The 12682-nt window shown below is 36.1% G+C and overlaps 1 protein-coding gene across 3 annotated transcripts in view; it reads left to right on the forward strand.

Annotated features, from left to right (window-relative positions):
• OCA2 (OCA2 melanosomal transmembrane protein) overlaps nucleotides 1-12682 on the forward strand; it is a 208874-nt gene that overhangs the window by 62256 nt on the left and 133936 nt on the right. For all 3 annotated transcript variants that reach the window (XM_087938439.1, XM_087938438.1, XM_087938440.1), the window contains 3 exons: nucleotides 8998-9146; nucleotides 10410-10492; nucleotides 11374-11527. In XM_087938439.1, the coding sequence (XP_087794565.1) occupies nucleotides 8998-9146; nucleotides 10410-10492; nucleotides 11374-11527 (386 nt within the window). The remainder of the gene's footprint in view (nucleotides 1-8997; nucleotides 9147-10409; nucleotides 10493-11373; nucleotides 11528-12682) is intronic.

Genomic DNA, 12682 nt, shown 5'->3' on the forward strand with positions numbered 1-12682 from the left:
AGCAACCTGGAATTAAGGAGAAACTTCCTAACAGTGAGGACAATTAACCAATGGAACAACTTGCCTTCAGAAGTTGTAGGTGCTTCATCCTTGGAGGTTTGTAAGAAGAGACTGAACAGCCACTTGTCTGCAATGGTTCAGAGTCTCCTGCTTGACCTGGGTGTGTGTGTGTTGAACTAAAAGACCTCCAAGATCCATTCCAGCTCTATTTCGACTTTAAAATGGCCTCATTCTAGAATCAAGATTCTTATCAAGCCAAACTATGTGAAGTATCTGGAAAGCTTCTGTGTTTGAACTAGAGAGGTTGGCAAAAACATTAAGATGGTAGCTGATCTCTGTATCCTAAATACTGTTAGGATATTTGATCAATTAAAATTATATCTGACAGCATTCCAGCAATATGATCAGTATTTGACAAATATTTCTCGGAAATTACTTTCATTCTCCCCCCTGCCCTTTAATTTTGATATTTTAAATTTTGATATTTTATTGTTTATGGTTATCAAATGAACTATCCTCGTTTTCATAGATTTAAAATCATCACCAGAATCACAAGCTTTGGGTAAGTTGATTAAATGTTTTTTACCCCAAGGAAACAAACACTTGGATTGTTTTAGATTACTTTCTCTACTTTGTCATTCATTACTACACTTCCCTTCATGCTGTATTCCTAATAACTTTAGTTGTATGCAGAATTACTATATAATGGGCAATACAGACAAATGGAGGATAAACAGCTGAAACAATCAAATTATCATTTTACAGATTCTATTGGGGAAAACTTCCCTTTGTTTTTCCACTTATGGAAGAGTAGTGATAAATATTTTATTATTACTGAATATGCATCCTATAGATAAATTGTTTATTGTGATAACAATGTCAGTCTACTTACCAAAAAATCTCAGTGAAAAACATACCCATATCCTCCTGTATAAAAGCAGAATCAACTAATACAAAAGTTCTTTTTGCTGAGTTTATGAAGATGATGATGTAGAATTATGTCTGATCTTCCATCAAACTGATATGCAGGTAAAATGGAATCTATACACATTTATACTTAAATACACAAATTTCTGCATAGGGAAATATAGTCAAGAAATTATTTTATAGCATTGTATTGCAGATACATTGAGAGAAGTACAGCCTTTAGTGACACTATTCAGTTGAATTGAACATTTATACCCATAAACATTATGACTAGCCTGACCCCCCAAACCAAGCAAACTGACACATGCCATGAACACACAGCCAGGCCTCAAACTCGGAGCCAAACCAAAACCCGGAACATCACATCACAGTCACCCGCTCAGGATATCACATCACGGAACTCATGAAGTTATACCACAAAACCTCAGGATGTTACAACACAGCCAAATGACCCAGGAGATTACACACAAGACCCAGGATGTCACAACAATAGAACTCAGAAGGTCATCACACAGCCCATTACCCAGGTCATTATAACACAGGAGGCTGATAGACACACAGCCAATACCTCAGCCACACATGTTCTTATGAAAAAGCCAGCCAATCTGCAAATATCAACTCCATCAACCAATCAAGAAATGACAATACAGCCAACCTCCCCACCACTATTTATAGAGAGACAGCAGCTCCGATCATGCTTTGCTCACACAAGCACGAAGCCAAAACCACCAACCTGAAGATGGTGAGTGGGACCTCATCGAAACGTCACCAAGATACTCTCAAACTTACACGGGAAAAGACCTAAACACGCCAAGACCTGCATACCTGTACCCGTGAAAATCTACAAAAACATAGATTATTTTTAGGGGTTTTGTATAACTAAATCCAACAATTTTTGCTGACATTTTAAAAACAATTTGCTGAAGTTGTTGTAAAATTGGATTTCTTGCTTTTGTCTTCCACTTTCAACATTAAAAAATGGATTCATTCATAACTTATCATCCTGACTGCCTCATCCTGTTTCCCTAAGTATTCAGGCTCTTCTAGAGAAATTCAAAGAACAAAATAGCAAAATACAGATTAGAAAAATTCAGAAAATAAAACAGAAAGGCAATAAAATTGCAAGAAATAATAAAACACTAGAATACAAAAAAGTGCTACGAATTATGAAATAAACCAGCTAATCAAAATTTAAGCTAGCAGGATCATAGAGACATATATGATTCATTCCTAGCTTGGTGATTCATATTTCCTGCACAAGATGCTTACTTGAAAATTAGTACTTTACTTTCTCTGAATATGTGGAAAAGCCTCTTGGATTGTGGCTAAAGATTAAAGACAGACAAATAGATTATTAATTTTCTTATACCAGAAGTCAAAATACCTCTACCTCAAACTCAAAGGTATCCCAGAAGTATAACATTTATACCAGAAGTCAAAATACCTCTAAGTCAAACTCATCTTCTGGATATATTTATACAATTTTCTCAGGGGTGAAATTCAAATTTTTAACAACTGGTTCTGTGGGCGTGGCTTAAGTGGTGGGCGTGGCTTGGTGGTCATGTGACTGGGTGGACATGGCTTGGTGCTCATGTTATTGGCTGGATGTGGCCAACTCAATATCACTCACATCGAGGCATGCATCTCCTTGCCTGCCCTCTCAAGACTGTGGGGATGCTGCAACAGTCGTAAGTGTGAAAAATGGTCAAAAGTCACTTTTTTCAGTGCCATTGTAACTTTGAATGGTCACTCCACACAAACAAAGTACCAGCAAAGGAAGGGAAAAAAACCTCCAGAGACGTTTCAGAGACGGGAAGTCTAGTCCTGCCAAGAATGTAATAAGGGTTAATTATCTGAATCCGATTATTATCTGCCCATTCGTTAGGTAGAATTTCAATCTCTTTTAACTCATTTGCTAGATCACCATTCATCCACACGATATCAGTTCGTCTCCATGGTTGGTGTGGGTTGGAATAAAATGTAAATTGCTTTTTCTCTGGGTTTAATTTTCTCCACATATCTATCAAATTTAGTTCAGTCATCATTTCCTCACATGTTTTCGGTACTTCTCTCTTTTTCCTCTCCCCCCCCCCCCCACTACTGTGATCTTTCTGATGGTCCACAATGGCATTGAAGTCCCCCAAGATACAAATATTCCTTTTTTCTAATCCCACTATTTTTTCATGTAATTGTTTAAAAAAATATTTTTGATTATCGTTAGGAGCATAAATTATTACTAATAGAATTGGGGTTGATTTGTAAAACCAGAATTCTTCTGTTGGAATCTGTCCAAATTAGCTCTGCTTTCATATCCTCTTTCACATATACTGCTATCCCTCTCTTTTTCTTGAAGTCTGCTGGTGACGTAAACAGATTCCCTAGCTTGGAGCATTCTAAATATTTTTCATCTACCTTCCTTATGTGGGTTTCTTGTAAACATTTTATATCTGCATTTTGTTTAATTAGTTTAGTTAGAATTTTTTGTTTAATTAGTTTTTATCCTAGAATTCAGGCCATTTATATTAACTGATAATATTTTGTTTTCCTCATCCATTATCTAATTGATTCTTGCTCTTTGTCTTGTAGCTACTCCTGTCTCTTTTTGTAGCTGATAACGTGTCCTCGGTTCTTCTCTCTCTTGTTGTTGTTGTATATTTTTTGAATTCCTGGGATTCCTATCTCTACTCTTTTGGTAGTCCTGGTCGTCTTGAGAATTTGATTCTAGTTCATCTTTACTACTCATTCTTCCGGGCCTACCAATCGTTCATGGAATTCTTGGGCTTTTTCCATGGAGTCTAATTTTCCTTTCTTCCCATGAGATTAACATTCCTTCTGGGATTAGCCATCTAAATACAATGCCTTTTTGGTTTAATTGGTATACCAAATCTTTATAGTCTCGCCTTTGCTCTCTCACTCTTCTTGGGATTTGTTTGAGCACCAAGACTTCTTTTCCTTTATATGTAATTGTTTCTTCTCTGGATATTTTGTATATTACATCCCGGACCTTTCTTCTGGCAAATCTTACGTGAACCTCTTTTGGATGTTCATGACATCTTGCATAATTTGTACTCACTCTATAGACTTCATCCAGCTCTTTCACGATATTCTGAATATTATCCTTATCTTTTTCCAACAATTCTGCTAATATTTCTTCTATCACTTGTTCCAAATCCTCTTCTTTTGATTCCACTGTATTCTGGAATCTCAAATATGCTGCAGCCTTGTCCATTTCCAGATAGACCAGGGAATCATCTATTTCTTTGCTCAGATTTCTTAGTTGTTCACCAACCATTTCCAGATTCTTCTCAGTTTGTTCTATCCTTTTCTCAACCTCCTTTATTGTTGATTCATTTATCTTTAGTGCTTGCTGTATTGTTCTGATTCTTTGATCCAACTTTGAAATGTCTAATTTCATTTCCGCCTTTAAATTCCCCATCTCTTCTTTTAATTCATTTGTATCAGCTCTTGTCTCAGTATGGTTTTTTGTCATTATTTCTTGGAGCTTCAACATGGCTTCTTGTAAAATAAGAAGAGTTGACTGGATATTGTCATTCGTGATGGAGGGTTGTTTCTCTCCTGATAATGTTTCCTCAATTGTCTTTTGTGCCATCATTGAGGGTGATGCCACCACAGTTGTTGGTGCTGGAGTAAACTTCTTCCCAGATTTAAGCATTGTATTAGTTGTGGAGGTCATTTCTTGTAGGATTTGTTTCTGTTTTTGTATTATACTAAATACATTATCCCAAATTAGCATTCACTGTTCAAAAATATCAAATGAAAGTAGCCACTACTCTGGTTGATTTAGTATATTAATGAACTAATCACTCTTATCAATATAAATATTCTCCAAAACAATTTTAAAGTCAAATTAGAAATCAATTACCTGAATTTATAAATCTTAGTGTTTATATCAAGTTTCCACTATTTAAATTCTAAGTACTATTAATCTGTATATCTATAAATGCTATGAAATTCCTAATCTAAATATCAATATTATAAAATAGTGTTTTAAATGTTTACAAATCTAAGTGAAGATATGTTAACCTTACTATACAACAATTAATTATTTAATATATAGCAATCACAATTAATCACAATTAATTATTTAATCTAATATAGTCAACACATATAATCAAATATCAATACTTAGGTAGTTAATTAATTATCATCCCCTTGTTTCTCCTATATATTAAAACCAGATATGAACTTCAGTATTTACTAATATATCAACTAAATCAGATATAAATCACATTTACCACAGTCAAATACCAGGTGAGATGAATAGAAAGTTGGTAGCAGAAGATAATTAGTACAAACAGCAGGGGTTATAGGTGCTGTTAGGGATACACCCTAGCAGAATCTGCACGGCAGTCAGGCAGGCAGGCAAAATATGTGAGATAAACGTTTTTGTAGCTTACACTCAGTAAAACAGATACACCGTGCTAGTTAAATAGTTTATTCCAGTAAGAGTTATAGCATAGTCAAACAGTCCATATATCATTCACTAGTTCAGTCCGTCCAGGGATTATTCAGTTGCAAATTCCAGTGTCGAAAGAGAGGTCAGTAAACTTACAAATATCAGTCCAGGAATATATCTCCTCGCAGTAGAGATATGAAGAAGTCAAAACTCCTCTCTTCCTTCAGCAACTCAGCAGTAGTGAAACACACAGTTAACAAACCATCAATCCATCAAACCAGTCAGGAATCATCAGCAATCAATCAGGAATCGTCAGCAATCAATCAGGTTCTCTTGCACCCTCTTATGGCAGTTCACAACTGCACCCAAAATTACATGCTTTGCAGTTTAAAGTGACACACACTTAAACTTACAATCATAGTTTATATATATTATTTTACCCAAACTATGTTAGGTAACCTTGTTATTCCTAACAGGTGCAAAGTATCTTAATATAACTGTTCAGTTCTTCATCTCTAAAGTCAGAAAGTTCCATCACAAAACACACTGGAAGCACAGTCTTGCTGAGTAATGCCTCTGGTTTCACAGTCTCACTGCACCCTCTGCTGTAATGGTTCCTCCTTTCCGTTTAAAACTCTTGCAGATCAATCTCCAAATTTCATATAGTTTCTTCAATTAATAGGCCTCCTCCACTTATTACAGCTCCAAGCCAATAGTCCAAAAAGACTACAATAAATTGTTAAATATCATCCATAGAATATTTAGAAATACGGTAAGGCTGTTTACTTCCTCACTTCCGATCTTCCCCCGGTCTCAGATTTGTTAGTCCAATCTTCCCAGAGCCCACAAACCAAATCTCTCACACTTCCTGAAAACTAAACTCATTGCTCTTTCCCTCCACCTACCCCCGGTTATTGTCAGTTACACAAGCCACTCTGATTTTCTTATCTTCTCTGTTCAATCACGCGCGTCCTTACCCTCTTCCATCTCACAAGCCCTTTAGCTTTCTCCACCACTCGTATCCACTTTGGCCACTGCTTTCGGGCTTCGCTTCAACTGATTTTCTCCAATGCTCAGTGCTCAGTCAAGATTGCAGATTCCTTCACTCGCAGTCCTCATTCACCACAATCTGTCATTCACTCACTTCCTCTTATATATAACGATCCGGACTTCAGGACCGCCATTACTGGATGGCGGTCTCCTGTTAGTGGTCTGTACAGGGTCTCTACGTCGCGATGAGAGTTGCCTTCTCCACACCACAACTTGAGCCTCCCCACACTGGCATGTTTCTCTGCAGGATACGTGCACCCTTAAGGGTCACTCCAATAGCAAGAAAAGGTAGCATAAAACCCGGAGTGAGCTTCAGCACCTCCACTCATCCATACCTCATCACCAGAAGTCTTTTTGAACTCTTTGTTTCAATGGACCAACCTTTGCCATCTATATTCTTGTCTTGTTTATGAAGAAATTCTGGACATTGGATAATTTTGAATTTATAAAAATTGAGCAAATAAAATGAATATCTGAAATATATATTGGTATATGAAAAAGCTATACACATTACGAGAAATTTTCAGTAGTTGAACTATAACAAAAGGAGATGAAGAATTGGGGTTTCTTCTCAATTGAAGGAACTGAAATGTGAAGAAATGATTAAAGGACAAGAAAGAAATGTTATTGAAGAAATAATCCACAATAACAGTATTATATTTGAAGAAAGAAAAATCAGGAAAGTAAGAGGAAAAATATCAGAAATAAATGGGGAATGAGCACAGGGGTCTTCAGGAATACATATGTCAAAATGTCAAGATAGCCCCTAGGTGGATATCCCAGGGAGCAAATAATCCAAGATTTTAGTTTTAGGTCTATTTTAAGCCATTAAAACAACATATTGAATATTAAATTCAATTGCTAAGAAGCTAGCTAAAGATTCTGTTGCTCTGTTCAGTAGGTCAATTGCACTTCTTGTCTGAACTGACACACAACTATAAGCATTCTGGTTAAGTGTTTCAAAAGAATCTGTAACAATTACACATTGGCCACTTTGTTCTATATTAATATATTGTGAAATGAGTTCCATTTTTTCTTCAATAATTTGAAGAATTTTTATAATGGCTTCTGAATATGTCATTTGTGTAATTACAGAGTATATTTTAGTCATATTGTGAACAAGGAAGCAGCTATAATTATGTGCACCTGAAGCTTCTTGTGGATACAAATTATGGCTATATCATAAAATTGGCTACAGGCTGTCAAAGTATTTTGGGCTGCTAGGTTAATTAATACAGGTCAGCAAACTTTTTGAACCACAGTTCAGAGTCAAGATCTGAATCACACTGTATACAAATGAACCTGGAAATTATAGCAGTCATTCAAAGCTTCAGTATTTTAAAAGTTGCAGACATTTATGAAAACAAATGTATAATATTTTTAATATGTTTGTGTAGCAATATTATATGTCTACTTTTGTAACAGTTGAAGGCAATTTAATGTCTGGTCTATTTGGAAACCATATACAGTATAACAATAGTGTGAGATTTTTTTAAAAAATGTACTTGTAGAATGTCTAGATCTTTAAAAACCAATTCTGATTTTAAGCTGTCTCTGTCATATAGATTGACGGATGTAAAGAGGATTCGTTTTTGAAAATCTAGACCTTCTAAAGTTAGTTCTATTGTAAATAGAGATTTTACAGGTGCATCTCTTCTCTTTCTCTCATCTCTACCAATCTCTCTTTATATCTGTATATCACCTATCTACTATGTATCTAGATGGATTGTGATTGAGGGTGTAATCATCTTTATCAATTTTTGATGCTGCCTTTTGCTGCATAACTTTTTGATGTATTGTGCCATGTTGCATATGAATCTGACCATAGTATGGGAAGTTGCCATGCCAACCCTCAGTACCTATTCAATATGTTGTATTGAAACCACTTGGAACTTTGGGAAACAACCCAGCAAGTTCTGTGTGCCAGAAGATATATACAAGAATGACGAAAAAAAAAACCAATGTTGTCAAAGGAATACTTGGGACAGTCATAATAACATGGTTTTGTATGTGCTTATCCCATTTTTTGGCCATGAAGAAGAACCTAATATATTGTCCAAAGTAATCCATGAGTGTGCAGGGTAGAAAAATGGAATTTAGAGGCAGAATATTTTTTGATATTTATCATAGTCCCACCTTCTCCACTTGCAATGAGGCCTTTTTGATACTGTTTCTAAGCTAAGTCTCTCCCTCCAATGATTTCCTGATACCAAGGGAATCTAGAGCTTTCAATCTTATAAGTAATAATGAGGAAGAATGAAGACAAACCACATTTTATGCTGAGGAAGTTTCTTCTTTCTCTTTCCTTTTTATCAATGGTTACTTCCTTTCATCAGAGATAAGTTAATAAACTTTTAGGTAGAATGCTCTTGAAAGAGACATGTCCTTTAACTCTCTGAAATAGGTGTTTTCTGTTTCTGAATTAATTATATTAACTATATAAAGTTACAGGAAAGGTCAAAAGTCCAATCACATTAGAATGAGGTAAAGGGATGATACCATGGTTAGTTTTTTATGGTGGCATTAAAAACGCACATGACTTAGAAGACTACATGTCTTTCACTTGTAGAAAAATGTGGAGTCCTTAACTGTCTTTCTATCAGCTGTGAACTTTAGCAGTTTCAGTGATTCTGCTCTTTTAAAGGTAGAACTGGGAGGGCCCTTTGTAACTGAGCGACAACCAAAAGACTATGTTGTAGTTCAAGTTGGACAAATAGAAGACTCCAGTCCTAAAAGGAGACGTCAACAGCAAGTAAGACTTTAAACATTTGAATCGTCTCCCCACTTTTACAGATCCGCTCTTAGTCCTATCAGGCAATATGGGAAGAATCAAAAGTCCTATGGATCTTGAAAGAAAGATGCAGAAGATTCTAGAGCAGTGATGGCTAACCTTTTCGGCATTGAGTGACCAAAGTGTGCACATACATAACCAAAATGCAATACGCACACATATCCTGTGCATGCGCCCCACCCCCATGCATATGCCCTCCCCCACGCTTGTGTATACACCCCATGCATGCACTCCACTGCACATGCATCTGAATTACTCAAAATTTCCCCTACCAGTTCTTCACAACTGGTCAGAACCTGCTAAATCCCACTTCTGCTAAAGCAGATTTCAACATGAGAATTGTATTAACAAGGCAAATGGCCCAAGAATGTTTATTTGTGTGCCGTGTCATCTTAATTATTTCTTTCCAACTGGTTATCGGGTATAGGAGCATATATGGAAACGTTTCCATTTCACTAGTAAACAAAGACAATAGAACAGGTCTGGATGATAGAACATTGAAGACATAGGGTTCAATGTTTGAATTTATAAGGTTAATTGCTTAGTTTACATAGACAAGCAAGAAAGGAGATCAGCAGGCATAGTTATAAGGCAGTAATAATCTGGGGAGCTTCCAAGTATAGGTAATTTCAGTATAATTACAGCCAACTTCAATTAGACATTTTGCATCTCTCTGTTTTCTACAATATACCAATACCCCTTTTTTAAATAAAAAAAATCCCAGCCACCTTCTGTCTCTGGGCAACATTTATTATATGAATATGTATTAAATATATGCATATGTTTTGCCCATACAGTGAGGGCAGGCAGAGGGCATGATCTAGTCTTTTCTTCCCAACAAAAAGTAGAGAAAAGGAGGATAAAAGCAAGCTAGTTTAGAGCATTTTTTCCTAAACACCCCCTTCCCCCACACTTTAAAACAAACAGAAAACCATGGGTTTAATGTACACCATTCTAATTTGATCCCCTGATGCACTGATTCTTTATCCTTAATTGATTCACACCCAATAGAATATAATTCTTGTTACTTCCATTGATCAACTGGCCATCTTGAGCTATTAGCTTAATTAAGGAATGACTCTCGCCCAATTTACTGTATATAGTACTGGCTTTTAAGATATCTATATGCCAGTATGCCTAGAGTCTCTTCTATCCAATTAGCAACTGGAATTGGTGTAAAGGTAATCAAACTTATTAAACTTCTTAATTCTTTCTTTTTTGCAGATATTACATAATTGGACTCTTGCATTAAATGTGAAGAAAAACGAGCAAGTTATTGTGACTAGAATCTTCGAGACAATTAATAGGTTGGTTTATGAATTCAATGAAACTCACTGAAAAAATATTTTATATTTAATAATTATTTATTAAATATTTTCCTCATTGCCTAAATATTTCATTCTTCAGGTGGCATAATAACAGATAGCAAAACCATTTTATGAGTGGTTACACTGATGTGTGTTTTACAGGTAGTCCTCATGTAGTGACTATAGTTCCAATGAAATAGTTGCTAAGTGATATGGTTGCTAATAAAACCGTGTCACTTGGGAGTGGGAGCAACAGAGAGATTCTAAATGCAGCTGTCTCATTCTGATAAAGTTTTCTTATACAGCACCTTGAACCCGACCCAATTTTCTTCTTTCCTTTTTTGCCCTCATGGAGCGGAGAAATTATTTAAACAGGCTGTGTCTTCTGAGCTATTTTTCTCTGCAGCTGCTTCTTTAAAAAGTGCTCACCACAAGTTAACAAGCTCATCTCTGCACCCCTAATTAGTTGATTAAAACCCTCTGGCTGGCTCCCTGCTGCCCAGAATTGACCAAACTTTAATCAATTTCATATTGAAGGCCTGCTTTTGTCATATATGCAGTCATAGGTTGCAAAGTTCCTTTTTCAACACTGTTTTAATTGTGAATGGCCACTATCTGAGGCGATTGCTAAAGGAGAACTATCTGTATATCCTTTTATCTAAATATCTCTTTTCAGAATTTCTGTTTTTTGGCTGGTTATGAAAATGACCTAAAAAGATCTCAATAATTTGAAATATTCTAAATCATTATATATTGAAACAAGAATAATAGCAGCAAGAGAAATAGCATACAATTAGTAATGCTTAAAACCTTTAGCAGTATGAACTTGTGGTCATTTTTACTCCAGCTATCAAATAGAATTTTATAATTTCTTTCAACAGAAAAGAAACCTCCCTAAGAATCCAGGCATTTCTTCAGGAAACAGAAATCATTCCTCTTTCTATGACACATCAGTATCTTCATGCAAATATAGAGGCTCAAGTCACAATAGCTTCTGTCATTTTAGCAGGTGTTTATGTTCTGATTGTGTTTGAGGTAAGAATAATCATTTTATTCAAGGGAAATAGAAACAGAATTGTTTTTGCCAGTTAATATACTAACCTAAAATTTGAATAAGAATCAGTGCATTTCACTTAAGTACATCTACAAGCCTCCATCAATTTCGGTATCTTTTCATTTGATTTTTTTTTCATTGATTTTCACTAACTTTCCATTCTATTTTAAACCCCCTGTTTCTGTGAAGTTGAAAACCAATCATAACATAGATCTCCATGATAAATTAGACTTTTTTTTTTTTAAGATCACTTGGAACTCTGATCAATCCCATCAACCCTTCATAGGAACAAAGTAATTAAACAGGAAGTGCTTAACATTCTGATTGCTAGTAATCACACTGGAAGCTATTTTGGTCTTTTTGGTCAGAAAGATGCCAGGCTGGTATGAGGAATCTGTGATGAAAATAAAGGGGAAAAAAACCCATCCATTTTTTGTCTCCTTCCCCCAAGTCTCATAATACACAATTATAATACTCTTGTGCCTGCATAAAACTTGGAACAGAAGTAGCATAATATAGTTTGACTGCTAAGCACTGAGGCAGAACCAGAGAGCCTAATCTATGAGCAACCTACCAATCATGTCATTTCAGTCCAGTGGTGGGATTCAAATGTTGTTACTACCGGTTCTGTGGGCGTGGCTTGGTGGCCGAGGCAGGGGAAGGACACTGTAAAATCTCCAGTCAGAGGTGGTATTTGCTGGTTCTCTGAACTACTCAAAATTTACACTACCAGTTCTCCAGAACTGGTCAGAACCTTCTGAATACAATCTCTGTTTCAGTTCCTTCTTTTCAACTCCTGATCCCCAACAAGATTTTTTGGTTGGTGCCTTTGAGTCAGCATTGATTCCTTGCAACAACTTGGGCAAGTGACTGCAGTTTTCTTGGGTAGATGTCAGAAGTGGGTATGCCTTTGCCTGTTTCTTAAGGTTGAGATAGATTACTGGCCCCCAGTCACCCAGCTGGCTTTCAGGCTGCTTAATTTCACCAAAATTAATGAGCCTCAGTGGTGCAGTGGTTAAAATGCAGTGCTGCAGGCTACTTCTGCTGATCACCAGCTGCCAGCAGTTTGGCAGTTTGATTCTCACTGGCTCAAGGTTGATTCAGCCTTCCATCCTTCCAAGGTGGGTAAGATGAGG

This window comes from Pseudonaja textilis, chromosome 8, assembly GCF_049901715.1.
Source record: "Pseudonaja textilis isolate UNSWEBS1 chromosome 8, rPseTex1.2, whole genome shotgun sequence".
Lineage (NCBI taxonomy): Eukaryota > Metazoa > Chordata > Lepidosauria > Squamata > Elapidae > Pseudonaja > Pseudonaja textilis.